The sequence below is a fragment of the Megascapheus bottae genome, chromosome 26, assembly GCF_031878675.1.
Source record: "Megascapheus bottae isolate mThoBot1 chromosome 26, mThoBot2.hap1, whole genome shotgun sequence".
NCBI classification, from domain to species: Eukaryota; Metazoa; Chordata; class Mammalia; order Rodentia; family Geomyidae; genus Megascapheus; species Megascapheus bottae.
In genome coordinates, this window is record NC_143534.1 from 17,413,703 (window position 1) to 17,439,970 (window position 26,268).

The 26,268-nt window shown below is 37.4% G+C and overlaps 1 protein-coding gene across 1 annotated transcript in view; it reads left to right on the forward strand.

The window, feature by feature from the left end:
- Nucleotides 1-26,268, forward strand: part of Gpr158 (G protein-coupled receptor 158) — a 231,767-nt gene that overhangs the window by 167,899 nt on the left and 37,600 nt on the right. Inside the window, 1 exon segment of the mRNA XM_090319031.1 lies at nt 24,824-24,933. Coding sequence (XP_090175157.1) covers nt 24,824-24,933 — 110 coding nt within the window.

Consider the following 26,268-nt stretch of genomic DNA (forward strand, 5'->3'; position numbering starts at 1 on the left):
TTTAACCTCCTTAAGTTAGAATTTAATCACAAGGTTGCTTCTAACTTCAGGAAGTCTTCTCTCATCTAGGGACCATGCACTCATCTTTTCCTAAGAGAGAAGGGAATTACTCATATTTTGAGATCTCCATCTCTGACATGCACTTAAGCTTTTCTTTTTTGCAAGTTATTCTTATTTTCTACATTTCTTACAAGATGTTAGCTTTATAAAAAGGAGAAGAAAAAAAAAGTACAGATAAAGAATTCCTAGCTCTGACTCTGCTAATCAGTTACTTTGGAGGAGAAAGTGAACATTGCTGAGGTTCTGATTATGTAACTCACACTATAGACTGGGTTTTGTGGAAAACTGGCAATCATTCTTAATTATACCCTTTATATAGCTCTCTTTTCTTGTTTCTTTCATCTGGTTGGAAAGAAACTAATTATGTAATACATGTGATTTTGGCATAAGAGAAAAGTTCTTTTTTAATCTATGAGGCCATTAGATAACTATTAAAGGGGATTCACCTAAAGTGGATTTTCCATGCTATCTTTTTTCTAGTGACAGCTCAATTCCTTTTAGGGTGCATTAATTTCAGTGGTTCAAAAACCTTTAAAAGTTATTTTAAGCTTTGGTGTAGAAACACTAAGTATAGTATGCTAAAGCTGATGTAAAAACAAAAAAGAATGTTGGTTTTACTCTGTTCTTCATTTTCTTCTTTTAAAGGAAGATAATATTTCTGTGACATGCTAATTTTAATGTAGAACAAAATACTCAGAAGGTAAAAGTACTAAATAAAATGTTGTGCCAGAAATCCTAATCTGAAGGGAAATAATGAAAAGAGATTTCTTCCTAATGCTCTTTCTAAAATGGAAAAGATAAATATTGGCAGTCTCTACAAATGAGAGATATCTAAGATATTGCTAAGAAGTTTAATTTAGTTCACTTATGAAACAATAGAAATCTTACCTGGACTGGGCTAGGATTTGACCTGTTTCAATTTACATTCAACTTTTCTAAATCCCAGTAAATAGATGGCACTGATAAAGTTTCATCTTGTATAGACTACCAATAGGAGTCTTTAAAAATACTAAAAATATTCATATTCTGAGTACTAAATGAAGTACTAAGTTTTCAGTGAATGCAGGAGTTTCATCCTAGAATTCTTTGAAAAATAACCCACTTTTTTTTTCAGTGAGTATGGGAGTTTTATCCTAGAATGCTTTGAAAAAAACACCAAATTTGGTAGGTCTGTGTTCTTCACCTTCAACTATACCTTGTCTCTTTTCAGATCTTTACTCCCCCAAGTAGGTGAGTGTGTTCATATGTGTGTGAGTATATGTGATAACATATACATACCTGTATATACAAACACATACATACATATATACACTCATACACAGAAAGTATACATAACTAAGAAATATAAATAGACAAGTAAAAACATAAGCTATTAGGAGAAACAAAAAGCTATCTTTGTGACCTTGAAAAGACTTCTTAACTGGGACCAAAAACAAAATTATTCTTCTGTTCATAAATTTTACAACTTCCAGGTGGTTGTAGTACTTCATGCTTGCAATCCCAGCTTCTTGGAAGCAGAGATTGAGAGGATTGTGGTTCAAGGTTAATGCAGGCAAAAAAAAGTAAGAGTATATCTCAACAAGGAAGGTAGGATAATTAACACCTGTAACCCAAACTAAGCAGGAAGCAAAAGCTAGGGAGATTATGGTCCAAGATGAGCCCTAGCAAAAATGTGAGGCACTATATGAAAATTTAATAAAGGAAAGAAAAGAAACAAGAGCAAAATGGCCTGTTAGTTTGGCTCAAATGGTAGGGTAATTGCCTAGAAAGAACAAAGCAGTACATTCAAATTCTGGGACTACCAAAAGAAATAAAGACATCTGCATGAAGAAATACATATAGGCAAAATGATGCAAACCAAAAGGAAACCTCTGATGTACTTAAGAAACGTATCTTTAAATGGGCATACTGTGTCTGGGGAAATGTAGAAACCTAAAAGCTATACTGAAAATTTTCTTATTGTGTTTGCATGCAGAGCCATTTTTAATGAAAAGCCTTAGCCTTTATGCTAATTAAAGCACATACAAATGCATCTTTATAGATGTATATATATAGAACCTCAACCTAATGCCACAAAACTCTGTTTTTCAATAGGTATTTTAGAGAAAGACTCACTTTTTTGTGAGTAGATGTGTTTTGGGATAATCATAGTGAATATACTTAAGGGAAGTCCCTTCATGACTATAAATTAGAACATAAGATATATATATATATATTCCTTTTGGAAAGCAAAGGAGAATGTGGCCTGAACTTTCTCCATTTCCTTTATTATTTTTATTTTTGCAAATGACTGTGGTAGTCAGGGCACCCAGTATCCCTGAAATCTCATATGTTAAGGGATTGTTCCCCAACAAATATATGCAGCCATGAAAAGTGGCTGGATCGTGAGAGTTCCATCTCATCAATATATTGATCCAATGGTGGATTCATAGTTGGATGACATTATTGAGAGAGTGTATGAGTGGGGCTGGTTGAAGGAATAGGTCACAGGGAGTATATCTTGTTTTTTTTTGGGGGGGGGGTTGAGAGGTTTGAACTCAGGGTCTGGGCGCTGTCCCTGAGATTTTATGCTTAAGGCTAGTGTTCTACCACTTTGAACCTCAGCTCAATTTTTGTTTTGTGGTGGCTTATTGGAGATAAGAATCTCATGGACTTTCCTGCCTTGGCTGGTTTAGAACTTCATCCTCAGATCTCAGCCTCCTAAGTAGCTAGGATTACATGTGTGTCACCAGTGCCAAGTTTAGGGGAATGTCTTTGAGGAGTATTTTGGCCCTAGCCTGCCTCTTTCCATGCCTATCTCTCTGTGTCTCTGTCTCTATTTCTCTGTCTGTCTGTCTGTCTGTCTGTCTGTCTGTCTCTCTCTCTCTCTCTCTTCCCTCATCTGCTCTTCCTCTTCATTTTGGCTGTTCTGATATGCGTAACTCTGCTTCACCATACACTCTCTCTACCACAGTAGTGTGCTTCAGTTCACATCCAAAGAAAGGAGGCCAAAGGGCCATGGACTGAATAGAAGAAACCATGAGCCAACGCCAACTCTTCTCTCTTCCTATTGCTTATGTTAGGAATTTTGTCACAGTGATAAATGGGTGAATAACATAATGATTAACTGAATTTTAGTAAAAATTGCTATTTGCGAAATGTCAAAATCAATAGTGACTACAAAAATGTTCATGGGCAGAGTTGCAGCTTAAAAGCAAAGCACACCTCCTGGTAGATGTTCAAACACTATTGACATATAGCCCTTTCAAAGAGACAGATTGTGGGTGCTTGAAGGCCTTTGTGCAAGCAGCACTGAAGAGTTAGACTTGGAGAGGACTCCTACCAGGAGGCCCCCTTAAATACAATTGCTACAAAAGTCCCATGTTGTCCCTTGTCCTCCCGGGCCCCACTTCTGCATCACTCATCCATTCCTTCTCTCTTTTATGCAACCCAGTGCCATTCTATTCTAGCCAAGTTTATCTCTGCACTCCTGCCGAAGCCCCATGCTGCTCTTGGTAAATGTCACTCTGAGAAGATACCCTGTTCTCTGAAAGAATTATTTTCTGAAGGGCTCCATGACTGAATTTACTCTGAAGGGAAAATTCTCTGAAGAGCAGTTTGTATAGGAGGGATTATTTGTTTGTTTAGCTAGTTAATTTTGTTAGTTTTTAAGGCTTATAACCTTTCAGGAGAGCCTCTGATGGCAGGTTGCTCATTATTGTCTCAGAAAAGTCACTAGATTTGTGAGATGGATAAACACAAAGGAAAAAAATATAACTATATCTCTGTCAGATACAGAAGGATGCTCTGTAGCCTCACCTGTCATGGATTTCCATCTTCTGCATGGAAGATTTACAGAAAAAAATGAAGCTTAACCATTTAGACTAGTTAATGAAATGTCTCTAATGAAACCTACTATGCTGTGAAAATATAGAGTTTGTGACAGTTCACTCACCTCTGGATCATGCAGTTAGCAATATAAATGAGCTTCCCTCATTTATTTTTGATAAGAAAACACAAGAGATAAGCCGGGCACAGTGGCTCATGCCTGTAATCTTAGCTCTTCAGGAGACTGAGATCTGAGGATCAAGGTTCAAAGCCAGCCCAGGCAAAAAAGGACTTGAGACTCTTATCTCCAATTAACCCCTAGAAAACGGGAAATGGGGCTTGGTTCAAGGGCAGGGTGGTAGCCTTGAGCTGAAGAGCACAGGGACAATGCTCAGGACCAGGGATAGGGTGGTAGCCTTGAGCTTAAAGAGCTCAGAGTCAGCGCCCAGGCCGAGTTCAAGCTCCATGACCGCCGCCCCCACCACACACACACAAACAACAACAACAACAACAACAACACACACACACACAGAGACACACACACACACACGAGATGATTCTGTAGTTATCTCTTCATGTGCTAGGGTTTCCTCAAAGAGCATAAATGCCTGTCTATACTGTTTACATTCTAAATGTATCTATAGGCAATTCTTATTTCTTCTTCAGAGAAGACTCTCTTTAAGTCTTTGGCCCATCTTTTGATGGAATGGTTGTTTCTTTGGAGATTAGTTTTGGAGTGATTCAATTTTTTGAGCTGTCGATATATTTTAGATATGAGGCCTTTGTACATTGTATGGTTGGTGAAGATCTTCTCCCACTCTGTAGGCTTCCTAATTAATTTAATAGCCATGTCCTTTGCCATACAGAAGCTCTGCAGTTTAATGCAGTCCCACTTATCCAGCCTTTCTCTGATTTGTTGTGTTTCTTGGTCCTTACTAAGAAAGTTTCGACCTGTGCCAAGGAGGCCTATTGTGTCTCCTATTCCTTCTTGTAAAGTTTTCAGTGTGTCAACTTTAACCTCAAGCTCTTTGATCCATTTGGTGTTAATTCTAGTGCAGGGTGACAAAGAAGGATCCAACTTTAGTTTTCTACAGGTGCTTAACCAGTTCTGCCAGCACCATTTGTTGAAGAGGCTGTCTTTCTTCCATTCTATTTTTTTTTGGCTCCCTTGTCAAAGATTAGGTGGCCATAGGTCTATGGTTTAATACCTGGGTCCTCAGTTCTATACCATTGGTCTTCAGGCCTGTTCTTGTGCCAGTACCAAGCTGTTTTGAGAATTATAGCTCTGTAATAGAGTCTAAAGTTTGGTATTGAAATTCCTCCTGTGCTGTTCTTTCTGCTAAGAAGTGTTTTTGTTATACGGGGTCTTTTATTATTCCATATGAAATTTTGGATTGCCTCTTCTACTTCTTTAAAGAATGACATTGGGATATTGATGGGTATTGCGTTGAATTTGTAAATGCTCGACATCTCTAGTCATAAAAGAAATGCAAATCAAAACAACTCTAAGATTCCACCTCACTCCAGTTAGAATGGCCAGGATCAAGAAAACTAGTAACAACAGATGTTGGAGGGGATGTGGCCAGGAGGGATCACTACTACACTGCTGGTGGGAGTGCAAACTCGTTCAACCACTATGGAAAGCAGTATGGCAGTGCCTCAAAAGACTAAACATAGAGCTCCCCTATGACCCAGCAATTCCACTACTTGGCATTTACCCAACCGTCCAGAAACAAGGGCATACTAAATCCACTACCACAACAATGTTCATTGCAGCACTATTTACCATAGCAAAGATATGGAACCAACCCAGATGCCCCTCAGTTGATGAGTGGATCAACAAGTTGTGGTATTTGTACACAATGGAATTCTATGCTGCTGTCAGAACGATATTGCCCCATTTGTTAGGAAATGGAAAGACTTAGAAAAAAATCATACCGGGTCAACTCCAGGCAGGTTTGTTTCAAGCCAAGTAGACTCCTTTTTCTTTGTGTTGTTTTGAGAAGGATTGAAGGCTTTAAGAGGTTTTCCCAAGATTATTTTTTTTTGTAGGCCAAGAGAGACACTGGTCTCTGAACACAAGGTGCTCCAGGGAGTGTGGTCGAAAGCCACTTGGGGCATGGGTTGCGATACAGGAGCCCTGTCTCTGCCCTGGGCTGTGGAGATCCATCCCCACGCGGCTGCTGGGTGCCTGTGTCTGGGAGCAGGGCCCTCCTCTGTGCCCCCCTTCAGGTGTGGGTAGGGGGGGTCCTTCCCAGCATGTGCTGGGGTGGTGGCCGGCAGTACACAGGGGGCACGGCCCACAGCAGAGATGAGACCACCACCTTCCCCTGGGCCCTGGCCCACGGGAGCGGCAGGCGGCCACGTTCCCTGTGTCTGGGGGAGGCACGGCACATCCGCCAATGCTGTGACTCCGGTGACTTCTGATTCCAGAGTGTTTTATTTACTGAGCAGCAACAAAAACCTTAGGCCCCCAACCTCGCGGGGCTGGGGGTTCACAGTGGCGCTGTGAGCCTGGGCCATGCCGCGTGGGGCGAGCCCACTGGGGCCGCCACCGAGGGAAACGTCGTCTTCCTTAGCTTCCCCAGGTGGTACTCTGAGGCAGTAAAATGCAAACAACCATAGAATTTGTATTTCTTTTTTTAAAAATACAATTTATAACATTATATTTTGTACTCTTTATATTAGAATTTGTAACTAGATTGATGTATTTAACTATTTCTGAAGAAAATAATTCAATGTTTCAGTTGTGATAAGAAAGTATTTAGATAAAGCATAATCATTCTATTGGAATTTGAAATAAATAAAAACAAATCTTGGGGAAAAAAATCATATTAAGTGAAGTAAGCCAGACTCAAAGGAATATAGACTCAATGGTTTCCCTCATTCGTCATAATCAGTAGAAACCTTAGACTCTTCTAGCAGAGATTTGCAATAGAGCAAAACCTAGATACATAAGGCCGTATAGTATGACGCTAAATGAAAGGACCTCTAGGATATAGAATCAAAAGCCATATAATGAGTGATTGTCCTTAATGTACTACCGTTATCTCTCATCTCTTTTGCTCTCCCTTGGTTATCTCATATTGTTACAGTATTTCATTTTGTTATCTGATATATTGTACATATGCGTATTTGATTATTTGAAATTGGATAGGAAAGGGGGGAAAACAAGATGGGCGGGAAGGGAAATAGGGACCAAGACATGAGAAAGGTTACAAATGTATGTGAAGTAACGCACCTTCCATCTGGCGAATGTAATATAACCCTTCTATTAATTACAATAAAAATATATGGAAAAAATAAATTCTAAATGACTATGGGATTTGAAAATATGATACAAGTTAATTATTTAAATTATGATACTACTTTAAATTAATGTAGCGTAGGTCCCCAAAGTGTTCCTCTAGAGAACAAGTTGTGTTCTGTGTGAGGGGAGGCTCATTAGCCTAGGGATTGATTTTGTTATAGAGAAGGGAATCTGCGATCTGTATAGTAGAATTTTTTGTATGGCATAAATCAATATGCAAAGATGTCAGTCTCTTATGAACTAATCTTAAATACCTGTCACTACTGATTAATTTTAATTTCTATAATTTTCCAACCATAAGTCCTTACCATGCTTCATTAAAATATGTACTAGTCAAAAAGTTATATAAAAACTAAAGATACCATATATCCCATTACTGAAATATTATTAATGCGCCCTTGTATTTTATTTATATTAGCTGTATAATATTCTTGCATCTGATAGCTGTGCTTCCCTTATCAAAAATTAGGTGGCCATAGGTCTGTGGGCTTATTTCGGGTCTTCAGTTCTATTCCATTAGTCCTCAGGCCTGTTTATGTGCCAGTACCAAGCTGTTTTTATAATTACAACTTTATAACAGAGTTTGAAATTTGGTGTTGATATTCCTCCAGCATTGTTTTTCCTGCTAAGGATTGTTTTTGCTATTCAAGGTCTTCTGTTATACCATATGAATTTTTGGATTGCTTCTATTTCATTAACAAATGTTGGGATTGATAGGTATTACACTGAATCTGTAGAGGGCATTGGGCAGTACTGCCATTTTCACAATGTTAATTGTCCCACTCCAAGAGCATGGGACGTTTTTCTACTTCCTTAAATATGCTTTAAATTCCCTTTTAGATTTTTTAAAGATTCCATCATAGAAATCACAACAGGTTTTTCTTGTGTGGTTGTTGTTCTTAATGTACTATGTTATTTCTCTTCTCATTTTTGCTCTTTGATTAATCTCATATTTTTACTGTATTTGACATTGTTACCTGGTATATTGTATATACCTTTATTTGTTTATTTGAAATAGGAAAGGGAAGCAAGGAAAATAAGATGATTGGGAGGAGTGAGGGAGGGGAAATAGGAACAAAAGCATGAGAAGGGGTATGAGTGTGTGAGAAGTAATGCACCTACTATTTGGCAAATGTAACTGTAAACCCTCTATACATTACCCCGACAATAAAAAAAAAAAAGATTTCGTCACAGAAGTCCTTCACCTCTGAAAATTTTACAAGAAAGAATAGGGGTTCTTGACAAGGGTTAAAACTTCCTAAATAAAGATCCATAAACACAACATATCAAAGAAAGGCTAGATAAATGGGATTTCATTAAACTGTGGGGCTTCTGCATAGCAAATGACATAGCTAGCAAGACAAATAGAAAGCCCACAGATTGGGAAAAGATCTTCACTAGCTATACAATACACAAGGGCTTCATATGAAAAATATACTTAGAATTCAATTAACCCCCCCCAGTACACATAAATCCTCAAAGAAACAACCATACCATTAATAAATGGGCTAAAGAATTAAAAGGAGAATTCTCTGGAGAGGAAATAAGAGTAGCCAATAGACACATGAGGAAATGTTCAACATCTCTGGCCACAAAATAAATGCAAATCAACACCACATTGAGATTCAGCCCCAACCTAGTTAGAATGGCCAGCATCAGGGAAACAAATAATAACAGATGCTGATGGGGATGTGGGCAAAGGGGAATGCTACTACACTGTTGAGAGGAATGTAAATTTGTTCAACCCTTCTGGAAAGCAGTATGGAGGTTTCTGAAAGGAGTAAATGAACATAGAACTTTCCTACCCTATAATCCAGCAATCCCACTCCTGATATTTACCCAAAGAACCATAAAAAAGGATACACTAAAGCCACCAGCACAACTAAGTTCATTGCAGTATTATTTACCATAGCTTAGATATGGATCCAACCCAGATGCCCCTCAGTAGATGAATGGATCAAGAAAATGTGAGATATATATATATATATGTATATATGAATTCTATGCTGCCATCAGAAAGAATGACATCATTGATAGGTTATGTAAGACTTCATTCTTTCTTGACATTAAGAATGTTGTTGTGTGCTGCTACATTCTTTGTTAAGGAGAAGATACCAATATGGTAACTTGTCGGTTTTCCTATCTAGTCAGCTTTGCTTGTGGAGAGGAACTCTGGATGCTTCATTAGCTTCTATTTCCAATAGTGCAAGTTTCCCCACCTCAGCACTGCCGGCACTATGAGCTGGCCAGTTCTTTGGGGTCTGTCCTTGGCATTGGAAAATGCTCAGCAGCATCTCTGGCTCCACCAACTATATGCCAGCAGCACTCCAACCCCAATCATGGTAATTATCAATGTCTACAAAGTCTCTTGAGGGATTAAAATCAGTCCTAGTTGAGAACCACTGATTTAAAGATAATCCAATTCTTTATTACCTTACCAGTATTCGCTCTATTATTTTGCCACTTGGTTATTCTTCTGATTGTCAGCTTCTGGGCTTTCTGTCTTCCCGTGACTTCAGATGACTATTTTGGACCTTAAGAGGTCTTAGTTGTACCAAGTCCATAAACTTTCAGATTATTTCTGCATGTCAACTACAATAAGGCAGCCTGCAGAAGGGGGCTGCCTTGTAACAGGAGAAAGGAGAGAGATTTGCAGTTTGCCCGTGCTGCTTAGAAATGGATGTCAGGCATTAACTCCAGGTGACTCTCTGCTAGATCTCATTCTAAACAAATGAAGCACACCTAATTTTACTTCTAAAGTTAAACAGGTGTTTAACAAGGTTAAAAGGGAAAAAGGCTCCAGGGAATTTTCCAGTTAGTAGAACTCCTTGGTGCTTTCCCAATTACCTGGGAAAGGATGTTTCAAAGAATTAGAAGAGATTGAGAGGCAGGAAAGGAGTATTATAGGTGAAATAGCTTTCTGCATCCTCATTTTGAGTTGTAGCTTCACCTCTGGCAGAGGCAGGGAGATAAACTGGAGTAACAACCATTACTTCATGCTCAGTAGACCTTTTGCTAAAGGTACTGTTCCAACCCGCTTGAGGGAGAAATAAGAAACAGTGGAGCTTTGGTCTCCTCAAATCACAGTCGGGAAAGGCATGGGTCTAGCTTTTACACTTAGATAGCATCACTACCTGCTTCAGCAACAGGGAAGTCTTTCATTGGTTGCAAATGAGTAGAACAGACAACAGCAGGGGTTTAGGAGAGAATTCTTGACTTTGTGTTGTTGTTGACCAATTATACTGAAAGAGGCCTTTTTCTTCTCTTAAATATATCATCAAGAAGGAACCATTTTACTAACAGCAATATTATTAAACTTGCCAAAATAACTTAACATTAATGTGTGTGTGTGTGTGTGTGTGTGTGTGTGTGTGTGTGTGTGTGTGTTGTGAATAAGTACAGCCATTCATTATACGGAATTTAAAGGAAAATTAGAAGGTATCCTTAGTGCTAACTACTGTACAGATCGTTCTGGAATGCAGAACTACTTGCGCTAGTATAAACTCTGTTCAGATTTTGAGTAACTTCAGGTGGGTACTGGCTGGCAAAACTGTTGAATTCCTGTTGGAAGGCATCACAACTATGCAGAGACTGGAGAGCAGGAAATTATTTTCTTGAATGCTCTAGGATTCCTAGAAGCCTTCAGAGCCAAAGACTGGCTCCAGGGCCCAATTTTCTTCTCATAGCTAAAGGAAGGCTTCCAGAATGACTTAAGATTTGGGGAAGAATAGAGATCTCGGGACCTATCAAGTAGCAATGACAGAAATAGTTTTGTTCTTTGAACTTGTTTTCTTTTAAGCCCAATTATTGACTCAGCAGCAAGCTAATAAAAGTTGATGCTGTTCATTGATTTCTTTTTAAGCTTTTCCCCAATTTTTCTTAAGTGATATAGATTGCAGTTTCAAGAGTCTGTGGTTAAAAAGTTTATTATGATTCAGTGAAGAGTTCTCCTACCCTGAAATACAGTAAGTAGTTCATGAGTTCCATACCCAGGTTCCAACCTCTTTGTGAAACCTTCCAATGAAAGAATATCTGACCATTCAGAAAAGCTATCACCTGCCACCTTGGGATCTCTCTAGATCACACACACACACACACACACACACACACACACACACACACACACACACACACGCAAATCTATACATGACTTGAATCTCAAGGGCCTGTGGTGTTACCTTCTTTCTCTAAAGATTATGTGTTGGTTTTCCTTGCCTTCTCAAAATTGTCCTGTGTTCTGCACTAATTTATCTGGTTGGTTTTTGAGGACACCTCGGTTAAAGAAGAATCCCTATGTTCATGCAGCTTATAATTTAATGAATGAAACAGGAAATAAACTGGGCCAAAGAAAACATATGAGTATCAGAAAAATGAAGTGCACAAAATAGGAGAGGGTGGTAGAGCGAATCAACACAAAGAGTACTTCCAAGACATGAGTGGGCTTTGCCATCATTGAGGTGAAAGGTGAGGGGAGACCCTTTGTTTTTGGAGCAGGGTAAGAAAGGGGAGGAATAACAGAAGTGAGCTTGGAGAGGTGGATGGGGGCTATAGAAGTTTGAATTTTAATTCAAAAGAGAAGCATTTGAGTCCAACAGTAGTTAGAAATGCCTTGATTTGATTTGATACTAGCATGTAATTAACCAGCATTTTTTAAAAGAATGAATCTATTTTTCTCATATCAGACATTTGTGAATTTTCTTTTTAGTTGTATATTAATTTGATAGCTAGTGCCAAGTCATCAAAGGAAGATGTGACAGAGACATGTGTTTGAATACTTGCCCTTTGCCCTGGTAATAATTGAGTTTGTGGTCTGTGACAGTCATTATTTTAATTGAATTTGCTGTGCCAAGAGCTGGAGACTTCTTTGAGAACCTGTATTTTACAAAATTAAGATGCCTAAGTACTACAGATAAATATGGAAAGAAGCACTGATGTGGTGAAGCCTTCATTCCTTTTTGAGGTGCGATTTGCTTTTAATTTAATAGTCTGCTTTGACTTTTTCAGATATCTGGACATCACCACCTGCCTTTGTCAGAAAAATAGAGGTAGCAATGAAAGAGTAGATTGGATTTCTATCACTTTTAAATCCTGAGAGTCAGTTGAGCCTTTTATTCAGTTTGAATGTGACACATATAACCTTTACACAGTGTTTTAAGGTGATCAATCTTAAGTAAATAAACACATTTTATTTGTTTGGAATTAAATGGTTTTTCCTGTTCCCTCTCCTGACTACAGAACTTGTTGAGCTTATATTGAGGTAAACATTAGCATTTAAATCTTTATGAGGTACATGTAGCATAAAGTGACTGATAGATGAACAGGGTTTACTTACAATGTTATTATACTTGGCAGCTTATCAGCATATAAATTAAACTGCTGCAAGGTAGAAAAATGGGCAAAAATTCAGGCTACTGTGTGTGATCAAATTAATTTGGGACTCATTTGGACATTTGATTCCTCTGAAAACAGTTTGCTTAGAGGTCTCCAGCTGTGTCTGGCATCCGACCACATTCACAGTGAAGAAAATGTGAACACTTAAAGTTATGGAACATGCATTGGCATTCATCTAGCATGAGTGCTTTGGGGAAATGATTTCTGGTAGGAAGTGGTAGCCAGAAAGGGGCCCAAGGGAGATCAGAATCAGACAAGTTGTGTGCAAGCTGGGTTGGAGAAATCCCCCAGGACATAGCACAGAAGAGAAAGTCAGATGTTGGATTGATACAGGACAATTATAAGGATTTCACAAAGGGGCACTGCACTGCACAGTGCATGTGAGAATGAGGGTTGTTCCTCCCCACTCCCTCCAAGTCACAGTTCTAATGCCATTTTCTTCAGAGAGGTCATTTTTGACCATCCTATCTTTTTCTTGTAATTTAATGATTTAACCATTTTTAGTAATTTAAACCTAGATTTCTTTACTTCATGAGATATTTGTGTTTGTATTTTATTCCTTCTTATTTATTTTGTAGTATTAGGGTTTGAACTCAGGGCCTGTGTTTACTAGGCAGATACTTTGCCACTTAAACCATGCCTTCACCTCTTTTTTCTTTCAATATTTTTTAATAGGGCATCACATTTATGTTTGGGCCAGGTTGTACCCCGAACCTCCTATTTATACATCTTGAATAGCTTAGGTGACAGGTGGATGCCACCATGCCAAGTTATTGATGGAGATGGTATAGTACAAACATTGTTGCTAAGGCTGGCCTCAAACTATAATCCTCTTGGTTTCCACACTCCCAGTTGTTGGAATTGCAGCATAAACCACCATTCCTACCTACATTTAAGTATTTGTTCTTTATTCCTCTGTAAACTAGGCATAATTGTATACCATAGCCGGGTTGTGTAACACCCTGTGAATAAACTGGAGAATGCTGTGTATCCTTCTCATTTTGGTGCATGGGAAGCAGAATCTACACTGTAAACAGAACTGGCCTATTTGGCTCATGGATAGCAATATTAGGATTTCAACTCCAACACCAATCCCTGGCTTCCATTCCATCTTGTCCTTTGACATTGCTCTCTTTACATTTGGCACTCTATTTTTTGTACACTGTTTCTCCCTTTACAGAGACTGTTCCTGAATTCTGTAAAAACTGCCTCAGGCACAAATCTCTCTTCCCAGATGCTGCTATAAAGCACTCCCTAGGTCCCTGTAGATTACTGGCTCTGATTTCTGCTTCTTGCAACTTGACAGTCCAGCCCAGGGTAGTCCCAAGCCAGGAATGTCTGAGTCTGATACTATTTTAAGCTTCCTCTGAGACAGAGATAGGCTTATATAACCTCATACCCATCATGATTCCCAAGACTGACTGCGGAGAAGATGAAAGGAGTTCTAGGTAGGGTTGGTTCACAATAAACTACCCTCCCCAAGTCCTTGCCAGGAAGAAAACTATGATGCACTCTGCACCTGATATGTCTGACATGTTAGATAGATTATGCGAAGTAAAAAGGGCCAAGGCATTGGTATGATCCAACCAAAGTGTTGAGTGATGCTGTAATTTAGAACTGTGTTATAGTGTTGCCCCAGTAATGGTACTGTGACTTTAGCAGAGTCCTTTTGCAATGTTGTAGTTTTCCATACATTGAAAATAAGCTGGCTTATTTCCCCGGTGTATGCACAGTGATACCCTGATGGTTGGACGATTTTAATACTGGGAGAATAGCCTATAAAACACACGCGCGCGCGCACACACACACACACACACACACACACATACACATACACATGTAAACACACATACACTATAGACAGTAAGAGGTAGATCATGTCCCACAACCAAGGACTGTGAATAAACCTCTAGTAAGGAACTACTTTGAATTATACTTTTTCTTCTTTGCTTGCACATTCTCACATACACAGGTGCTGTGATATTTACAACATTCCTTCCTATCAACATTTTCTCACCATCATGACATACTTGACATAATTTATGAAGACAAAAGGATGTCTTTGCTTCATAGTCTGGAAAATCCAGTTCATGATCAATTAGCCTCACTGCTTTGCACCTGCAGCAAGCCAGCACACCATAGTGCAAGTGTATGTAAAACCACTGCCAAAAAGCCAGAGAAAAGGGGAAGACAGGCTATGCTGAGGTTTGACAATGCCCTTCTTGAGTGCACACCCAAAGACCTATATACTTCCCATAAGGTCCTACCCTCCTAAAGATTCTCACATCTCATGGGACACCCTGGGGACAGAGGGTTATGGCTTGAATGTCCAAATTTGTGCTTTGCCATTTGAGCTACATGTCTGTCTTTTTTTGTTTTATTTTGCTGTGTGTGTGTGTGTGTGTGTGTGTGTGTGTGTGTGTGTGTGTGTGTGTGTTATTGGAGCTTGAACTCCAATAACTATTGATTGGATTTTTCACTCACATCCAGTCTTATAGCACTTGAGCCATACTTTCAGTTCCCAGGTAATATCTTGTGCATTTGCATGGTGCTAGGTTCAGACTACCATCTTCCTATTTACATCTCCCACATAACTGGGGTTACAAGCTTTTTTTTTTAAAGAATTTATTAACGTTGATTTTTAATCATATTTTAAATGACAAGTTTAACATACAAAGTGTTCAAGGAGGGAATCTCTATTTACAATCACTGGGACTTAGTATTTAGAACTTAATCACAATTAGGCAAAGGGTTTGTATGTCATAGAAACATATTAATTTATGAAATAAAACATTATGTCTATAGAGTCATAGGTTTTTATGTCTATATAGTTATGTTTATATTTCCATTACCATGGCCATAGCTTTGGGTATGCAACTATTGAATCCTTGCTCTTGTACTCTTTGGATTTAATAGCTACATATTAAGGATACCATGCGCCTTTTGATCCTTAGGTCTTGACTTGTCTCACTCAACATGATTCGCTCTAGATTCATCCACTTCCCTGCGAATGCCATTATTTTATCTGGTTACAAGCTTTTGCCACCATACTCAGCTTGTTTTTTTTTTTTTTTTTTTTTTTTTTCCAATCCTGGGCTTGAGCTCAGGGCCTGAGCACTGTCCTTGGACTTTCTCAAGGCTAGAACTCTACCACTTGAGCCTCAGTACCACTTCCGGCTTTTTCTATATATGTGGTACCAAGGAATTGAACCTGGGTCTTCGTGCATGCTAGGCAAGCACTTTAACCACTAGGCCAAATTCCCGGCCCTCAGCTTGTTTGTAAGATCAGGTCTCACTAACTTACTTGCCTTGGCTGGCCTTGAACCTCAGTCCTTCTGTCTCCTTCAATTCTGGCTGGATCTCCCAAGTAGCTGGAATATACACATTTGCTACCCTTCTAGCCAACAAAAACTGGGTAAGATCAGCTTTTTAAGGTCATAGGAAAGAGGATAATTGCAAGTAGAAATTTCTCCTTGAATTCTCTTATTGTGTAAGAGGGTATGGTTGGCATTTTTGCAACCATTGTCTGAATGACATGGGGAAGAATTTTGTCTAGACCAGCAACCCAATAATGCTTATGAATAAGTAGCTCAAAGGAGAATAAATATAGATGATATATACATCTTCTATAAATAATAAATTAGTTAAAAGCCTATATTATGGAGATAATTTATATTTTGACAATGCTACAAAAGCCACATTTTAAACTCTTCTATTATACTTATTATAGTCTGATTTGTAAATGCACACAAGAGTGGTTATAATATTCAGTAACTTGGCCTGGCAAAATCTAAGTGAGTTTTCCAGACTCCATCAACTTGCTCCATCATTTTGTTGATGATGTCAAAGCAATTCAGAAACCCTCCTACTAATAATAGCTTATATGAAAACCTACCAAAGTGTATTCAATAAGTCATTGTATCCTATATAAAAATAATAGCTTTAACATGATGATAACAATTTTCAAACTTAAAGTATTTTGGGTAAAAGAGAACAAGAGCTTACAAGCTAACATGTCTAATGTTTTCTTTGATCCCTATAAATAAGTCCTAGAATATTTCCATAGGTTTCAACTTAATATCCAGTAATTAATATAAGAATTAAAAACTGGAAGACCTGAGTTTCAGTCCTGGATTGACCAATCATAGAGGGTCTTCATTTCTTTATAAGAAAGTTGAGATAGGTAGTCTCCAAAATCCTTCTCACTTCTGTAATACTTTTGTAGTTTTCCTACTGCCCTTGCTCATCTCCTGACAACCGGCAGAAACCCAAAGTAGTTTTCATGGTGATGTTCCAATTTCCCATGGCCTTGCTTCTGTGACAGCTGGTCCAATCCCTTACATCCCAGAGCCAAGGTGCTTTGCCTCTTCTGCCCTTCTCTGTGAGTTTGTAGCGGGAGCAACAGGACTGTTGCTTCATACGCATTCTTCCTTCTTTGTCCTCCTGGTATAGAAATCTAACTGAGAAATAAAACATGAGAAAAGTGTTGGAAAATTCTCAAGGGTATTCCTAATATATGGGAAAATCATAATGCAATGTGAAGCATAATGATTTTACTCACAAATCCACCCATCTGAAAATAAATTTTATGTGGTTCTTAAAAGTTTTCTGTAAATTTGATTGCTTTAAAATATAAATAGACCCCAAATTTTGAAAATGAGATAGGAAACAATCTCATAAGCCATTGGTGAAAGAAGGTCTAAAAGGAATGGGTGTTCAATAGTAAATTCATCAGGATAGGAGGAAAGATACTAAATTGTATTAGAGGTTCAGTTGGTGTTGGGAAAGCTAAATACATAAGTAAAACTTCCAACTAGGGGAGTTTAATATATTTTCCTCCCAGGCATAGCCTTTCCAGAATAAAGATGTTAAGTTGTATGGGTCAAATGCTGTTGATAGAAGTGACTTACCCGAGGACAGTGTACAAATGATGTTGAAGTATAAACTAGGATGGGTAGAAAAGGAAAGAAAACCAATCAGAAGACAGCATGAAAGCTGAAGATCAATAAAATGACCAAAGATCTTGCTTAGATTAATTAATAGGCATTTGAAATAAGGGCACAAGAAGACTTGAAAAGAAAAGTTTTGATAATAGAGCTCTTCTAGGTAATGTCCAGATCTAGTCAAAGCCAATCTGTACCTCACTAAAGAAGATGAGAGGGGAAAGACAGTGGAGTAGAGGCAACAGAGGAGCTGTGGGGCTAAAATGCATTGGACTGTGGAGGAGGGCAAGAGTTGAAGGAGGAAGGTGCTTGTCAATTCCTAGAAACGTGGTGTGCGTAGGGAGTGGGTGGGGTCTGATCCTTGAATCTCAAAGAAAGAGTGTCTAAATATAGGACAAATCTAATTATCAGAATTATTCTGTTTTTGAAATCCTTAGGTTGTAGAGCTATTATTAACTTTTGCAAATATACAATTTTCATTACAAGTCTATATAAAACATGAAAGTATTGGCAATTCAGGATAATTTCACTTTTGAAAGGGCAAAGGTAACATCATAAGCAAGTCATCTAAACTCTTACATATTGCAAATTAGAAAAAGAGAAAAATCGAATATGTAATACACAGTAGAAACCCTGAGTACGTGCTGGTTTTTATTCTTTAGCAATGGTTGCGTGTTAAATAGAACTCTTCCTTAGAAGACAAGTGGGTAGAAGGAATATAAAAATAGATTGACAAAACTCATTTGTTATTCCTTACGGAGAAATTCTGAAGAGCTTTTATAGCAACGTAATGTTCCACTTAGGTATTTATGTTTAGCCCTTTTATTTGCTGCTGAGTGATAAGGATGATTTCTCTCAGAAGGGACACAGCAATGAGTCAGACTAAACAGGCTGGCAGAGAAACTCCACCATCATAGGAGTCTGCTGTTGCTTATGTTAATTTGCTATTGAGAGAGAATGTGTATGGATATGGTAAAATTACCTAATGTTCTCTTCACACCGGAATAAAAGAGGTTTTGCATCAGTCTTTAGGGAATAAATGTAGAAGAAATAATTACACTCCCTTCTCGTGAGAGGTGAGGATTATTCCAATTTCCAAATGAAGGAGGAGGCAGACAGAATAAATGGCTAGAGGTCACATTTAATAAGTGGCAGACCAGGCCCTTTTGTCCCCCAATCCTATGATATTCATACTATTCCACGTTGCTTTCTAAGAGCAACTAATCATCCCTCATTATTTGCTGGGGATCAGTTCAGCCAACACACATACACACACACACACACACACACACACACACACACACACACACACACACTTAAAATCTACTGCAGATCCTCAAATTGCTGAGATCAAATGGTGTAGTAATTGCAAACAATCTATGTATGGGCTCTTGTCATATTTTAAATCACCTCTGTATTAATTAGAAAACCTAACACAATGTGAACACTTACTACACTGTATTGTTTAGAAGTAAAGGTGAGAACAAAATCTATAGATGTTCAGAGCAGACTTCAGCTATGTAGCAGTACTGGAAAAGGAATGGAAGGTCTCATGCAATTGCTATGCTACTGAACTCTACCCCAAGCCCTTAACACAATTTTCTTTTTCATATTTTAAATCAGCAGGTCATTGGATCCAAGATGTGGCACCCTAATGTAGGCATGGCCAACTGTGTTTCTTGTTTGTTTCTGCCCAGGGTATTGAGGGTTGATAGGCATTGGTCTCTTCATGGACAGAGGTATATCATTAACAGGACAATTCTGAGCCAGATTATGACTGTAGTTTACATTACTACTGTTTTAGACTTCAGTTCAAATTGTGGCTCATGAAAACTGCTACTGCTTTATGATTTACATACTTTCTTTAACCAAGTTGGGAACTCGAACCATGATAGAAATGACTAGATTTAATTTTTTTTAATTGTATATTTTTTCCCATCTAATGCATGGTCTATGTGATACTATGGGTAAAAGAATGAACCACAATTCTGAGCAGAGGAATCGCTGCTGGGGAAAGGGCCCCCCCTCCTATGAACTAGGAAGGGTAATGGGTCTATTGAGCATACGTTCCTGTGTCCTTTGTGCTAGACTTTAAAGCATTTACACATTGGTCCAGAAACAAGGACATACTAAATCCACTAGCACAACGATGTTCATTGCAGCACTATTTACCATAGCAAAGATATGGAACCAACCCAGATGCCCCTCAGTTGATGAGTAGATCAACAAGATGTGGTATTTATACACAATGGAATTTTATGCTGCTGTCAGAAAAATGACATCACACTATGTGTAAGGAAATTGAAAGACTTGGAAAAAATCATATTAAGTGAAGGAAGCCAAACCCAAAGAAACATAGGTTCAATGGTTTCCCTCATCTGTAATAATTGGTACACATCTAGAACTCTCTTAGGAGAGGATTACAATAGCTCAAACCATAGATACATAAGGCCATTTAGGATGAGGCCAAATTAATGGACTTCCACCACATGGAAACAAGAGCTTAATTATAAGTGACTGTTACTCTTTATGCATTATGTTTTTCTCTCTTCTCTTGTGTTGCCCTTTGGTTAATCTCATATTGTTACAGTATCCCACTTTGTTATCTGGTATATATATATATAGATGTTTACTTGCTTATTTGAAATAGGTGGGGAAAATGAGGGAGGGGCGGAGGGGAGGAAAATGGGGACAAAAGGATAAGAAGGGATATTAATGTGTGAGAAGTAATGCACCTTCTATCTGGTGAATATAACTGTAACCCCTCTATATATTGAAATAAAAAATTATTAAATAAAGAAATGAGGGTTTGTTAAGTTTATGACTTTGTGATTTTGTATTATATACAAATGTAAACAAATACACATTGGCTTTGCTACATTTACCCACCACGTTAATAGCTCTGCTTGTGCTTTAAGCTCAGTCTGCCTTGTTTTTTTCTTTCAATTCCTCAGATCTCTCCATTCTAAACTCTCAATGTTCAGAATCTTTTTTCCTATTGGCATTTGAAGCTATATGTACAAGAAGGCTAAATAGATTGTTAATTCAAATGTTAGTCTCCCATATTAGCAACAAGACTGGATCCATTCTTGTATGGTTTAGTGAGTGCTTCCACAAACACTATGCTTTCATTAAGTCCCTGAGGACACTGAAGCCCCCAGTACTTAAGGGATTTGTCTCAGGTCATGGCTTATTAGTTATACAGCCTAGGCTGGCATTTAGGGCAACTAACTAACTCCAAATTCCTTATTTTATCTACTGTATTAGACTATAAAATCTCTCCTCCTGACATGTAAGTAACTCAAATATTTCACATGATTTTACAAATGAACTTTTTTCATCATAAGGTTTTTTTTTTATTTTATCAGATCTCTTCTAACTCTTTATGCCAAAACTTCATCCTGTGTATTTGTATTTTTATTTAGTTATAAACTAGGTATAACATTCTGCCAGCAGCCAACACAAATCTTTTATAGATGTGTTGTCAGTATTTTCTCTTCTGAACAAAGTAATATAAAGTCTTTTAGTTTCTTACAGCTTTTCATTACTACTCTATCAACTCTTACACTGGTTTTTTTTACTCATTATAAAGAGGAAAATCGAAGGTAATATGTCATTGATTGTATTCAAACCACATTTTTTTAACTTGTCCATTTCCCAAGACAGTTATTTCTCACCACTTTGACAACTATTTAGTTGTCAAATAAGCAGTCCACTTTTAGGAGATGATTCAGAAGGTGTAACTTTATGTTTCCATTTTCTGCATAGACAAAGATCATAGCTGTCCTATGTTGTCAGGCTTGTTTTTTGCACAGCTCAGTCAGCCTGGTCTGTTCAGGCTATGATCACATGAACTGCTGATCACCACGCTATGGGAGCTGGTCAGCAATACAGACTCTTCAGCATCCTCCCAATTTTGATGAAGCTCAATTGGCATTTTAACAAAATTACACAGGAATGTTTTTGGAATATTATGAGGACTCCCTGCCCACACAGGGAAATAACTTCTTTGACAAACTGTACTTCTTTCCCAACCACTATTATCACCTGCCACAAAATGGTGAAATTAATCAAAAGTAGACAGTATCAAGTATTTAAAGCATTCTTGCCAGTTGTGCAAACTGTGCAGTTACCTATAGAGGCTCTGCCTGTTTCTTCAAAACAAAACAAAGCAATTCCCAGGAGTTATTCTAGTGCATTAGCTATACATTTCTATGGGCTCTAAATTGGTTTGTCTAGTTAGCTGACTTTTTATACCATTCCTAATAAAATAGTATCATTCCTAAGCATTAAATCTTATACTTGTTCTATAGCTTCATGACTTAAATGTTATTGACTATTTATTGAGTACTTGCAATAGCTATCATTTTCCTACTTATATTAAATGTGTAAAATATTGAGACATAAGTGCTTGTGCAACACCATACCAAAGAATCACCACAAATAATATAAGCTATGCAAAATATATATACATACATTTAAATCGGTGTGTATATATAAATATATAAACATATATACCCACATTTAAAATTTTTAAAAATATAAAAAATATATTCAAGATTTCTATTTTCTTTTCTTTTCTTCCTTTTGTGTATATGTCAGCATTAGAGCTTGAACTTAGAACACACAGCTCTAAGATCTTATTTGGCTTTCTCCCTGTAGATTAGCACTCTACTTCATGAGCCACTTCTGATTTTTTGGTAGCAATTTCTTTAAGGATTTGATGCACATATGATTTTATTTTATGACTTCTAATTCCATTACAGTATCAATAACATTGAGTATGTATACCAGAAGCACAATGATGAATAAGCCCTAGTTAGAGTTTTCAAATGAACTATTCTGAAAATAATATTTTCTCTTCAAATTAAGTAGGTTATTAACTGAATATTTAACACATATATAAATTTCAAGTCTGTGAAACACATGAAATATGCAGAGAAGCATGAGATTTTCCAATTTTGTGTTCAGAAAGGCTCCTGTGCAGATAACTAAAATATAAGATCTAGTTAAAAAAGAAGTAATTCTTATAATTACTTCTTATTCAGGAGAAGGAAAAAAATGATTGGAGTTGTCAGAGGATGATTTATTGGTATACTGTAATCATACTACAACAAAAATTAAATTTCAGACCAATTTCAGTAATCTTTTCCAGGGTCTCTTCCAAGTTTTTCTCTGTTAAATAAAAGTTTGAAAATAAATCAATATTTTACCAACAATTCAAGAGGAATTCTTTATTTTCAAGTATAAAAAGAATGGAGACCTCTATAATATAATAGCTACCTTTGCTCACTTATTCCCAGAGAGAGCATGCTAGATAGTAATGGAAAGGCTTATAGTTACTTACAGGATTTGGGGGCCTCTAGGAACCCAGTGCTCTACGGAAATTTCTGGAGCCATTTTGGTAAGAGTATTTGAGATTGTATGTGTTTTTTATTTAATATTATTGCCCCTCTATTCTGTAATCTGTCACTTATCTTTGCCTTGATAAGGAACATCAGTGATTTAATCTTTTATCACTTTCCCATTTGTTTTCTTCCACTGTCTTCTGTATTCTTAAATTCCATCAGAAAGCTTGCTTTTAGAACGCTTTTAGTACAATTAGATTCTTATACAAAGGAATTACATCTAAAATACAAATAAAATAGAATACAATTTTGGGAATTTTAATCTGATTAGAAAAAAATTACTAAATATTTATTCCCCCATCTCTTTTTCTCTCTTTCCTTTGCTAAATCTATACTTCTGTTTTGACAACCTAAAGGCAAATCTTTATTTTTAGTTTATATAGTAAATTGGAAATTTAATACTGTGCATTATTGGAAGAATGAAGTTAAAGTATTTTCCTCATCTTCAAAAAAACTCAAATCAATGTTATCTTCTGTTTCTGCCTATTCAAACATTTTTTCATGACACTTTTTTCCAGTACTTTCCCCACTTCTTAAGAATTTAGTTCCTTTATGTAGTAGAAATGCTTGAGAAATATCAAGAGAGAATTGTAAGTGATGCCATTCATGGCTCTACTTGATATTGGGGCTCCATTTGTAAAATATTAATAAAAAATGTTAGATCTCAATAACACATACTCTCTCTGCCCCCCACCCCCATCTCTCTCTCTCTCTCTTTCTCTCTCTCTCTCTCTCTCTCTCTCTCTCTCTCTCTCTCTCTCTCTCTCTCTCTCTCTCTCACACACACACACACACACACACACACACAAAAAAAAACCCTCTGGTAGGAAAAAAAATAACAAGATTGGGGCAGTGATTGTATTTTTAGTTATGATGGTGTTGATTTCAGCAGGGTTAGCTTACATTGTATATGCCTATGTGTGCAAATAGCATTAAACCTTCAGCACTCACTATACTATAAGTTCCACAGTCTAGGTCAAACCAATTCTTATTTTACAATGGCTCAAAGAAAGTCAAGCAGGAGCACATGAAAAATAGTGGAGTACCTTGCAAATATCCTCTACGATTCCCCTAGAATTGTACACCTTTTTTTTGGCTTCACTGAAACTGCACTGAAAGATATCATAGCTGTATTTGTTTGGCCTTTGTGCATTGTATCATCAACATGCAGTGTTGGAATATTACTGTTGGAGCAGAGTGGAAAAGTAAGGAGTTAGTGAGATAATTGGTCCACATTCTAAGTAGTAAAAATGTGGTGATTGGTGGCTTGTTTGGGGGTGTATTGTGCAACACTCTCACCAGACCAGTTCCAGACAAGAAGAATGCTGTAAGTCCAGCTGGGAGAAGATAAAGGCAGATATGCTTGCCTATATTAGAGACCTGGGAACAGTTTATAGAAACTCCTCAAAGTCAGATTCCAAGAATTTACTTTTGTTTTTGAATTTGTTCAAGGGAGTTACAATTTAATATGTTTATCCAAATGTCCAGTGCTTGTCTAATAGAGTCACCTCTCTCAGTGTTCTTTTTGTCCTCTGCTCCCCTCAGACACATTTCACATTTCCTACTTCCTTTATCACTAATGGACATTGAATATTCTTACTTTATCTGCGCCGTTTGTTCCCTTTTACATTCACCTATGCCCTTGCACTGCCACCCAATCTCATTTTAGCTTTCTGATATTGTTTGTTGTCATTTGTTAATCATTTGAAAGATTTATTTGGAAAGCAGTAGGGAGACTGCAGTTCTTCAATAATGCAATGATAAAAGTAGCGTTTTCGAGAATTATTTGAATTGCTGTGCTCACATAAAAATTTACATGTATTAAGACATCAAATTATGAAATGTCTCATTTTGGGTGATCCATCGAGCCTGAAGGTCTTTTCCTTTTTGTTCTCCTCCCACAGGTTGTTATTTTATACTTTGAGCCAAGTACGTTTCGTTGTATTCTCCTGAGATGGGTTCGTCTGCTCGGTTTTGCTACTGTTTATGGAACTGTGACTCTCAAGCTTCACAGGTACATTACATTTTATTAGTCTTCATTCCTATGAAGGGATCAGATTGTTTGCCTTAGTATCTTGTAAGATGTACTGGCCACTTAAATGCTTTAATATTAAGAATTTAGATAGCAAGATCACATTTTCATATATACATATGATATATATAATAAATATGCATGCATGATATCACATATATATGATATGCATTATATCATTTGAATTTTCTGGAAAAAATCATTAATAAAACTGAACTCTTCACACAGGCATTTTAACAAAAGTATTACACTCAATTTCCTGAAGTCCAATTTAAATCAGAATCTAGCCCCTAACTCTAAACACTAATAGGTCTTTTCTTTTGAAAGGAAAGAATTAGACCAAAGTAGATGTCCTCTCTGGCTCTTGCTTATTTAGAAGGACACTTTGCTGCTGTGTACTGTGTACTTCTATTCTTCAAGAACATTCTAGACTTCTGTTTCTTGTATGATAGCTCATTTTAACTGATGTTTAACAAAGGAAAAGAGAGATCAGTGAATTGAGTCTTCTAGAAATTCTAGAACAACATGTGCAGGTGTCCTCTCTACTTGAGAATGACCAGTGACCTCTCTCCTACTAGTCCAGTACTTAGTGACTAGGATAAACTGTTTTTTATTTTTGCCAGTCCTGGGGCTTGAACTCAGGGCCTGGACACTGTGCTTGAGCTTTTTCAAGGCTAGCACTCTACCATTTGAGCCACAGTACCATTTCCAGATTTTTCTGTGTATATGGTACTGAAGAATTTAACCCAAGCTTTTGTAAATGCTAGGCAAGCACTCTACCACTAGGCCACACTCCCAGCCCTGTAAGCTGTTTTAATACTGCTTTAGTTTTCTAATTTCACTGACTTCTTTTTTAACACACTTCTCAAAGTGAGAGGCTTACTATTGAATCTTCAGCACTCAGCCCCAATGAATGACATGTGGGAGGTTTCAGTACAAATAAGTGAATAAAGGGAATCTCAGACAGAGACCTGAAAAGCTGCTTCTCAGACTTCTCTCTATGCATAATACAATCATTCCCTGAAGCAATATGTACACTTGTGCAAAACACATAACACTGTGGACCCTAGAGTATTAAGTAGCACTAAAAATAAAATAGGGAATTACTTCCGTTCATTTCTCTTCCAGTCCTTCTGATTAGTTCCAAGAGGACAATTAGTCTAGAGCTAGCAGGTTTTTAACACATGTTGAACTATTGCCTACCATTCTTTGGAACAGAGTGGATCAAGATTCAGTCTCAGAGCTTTGCACTTTAACCCTGTCTCCTTTAGATTCATCCTCTTTATTTTACTGTGTTGTTTATAGTTACTTTCCACA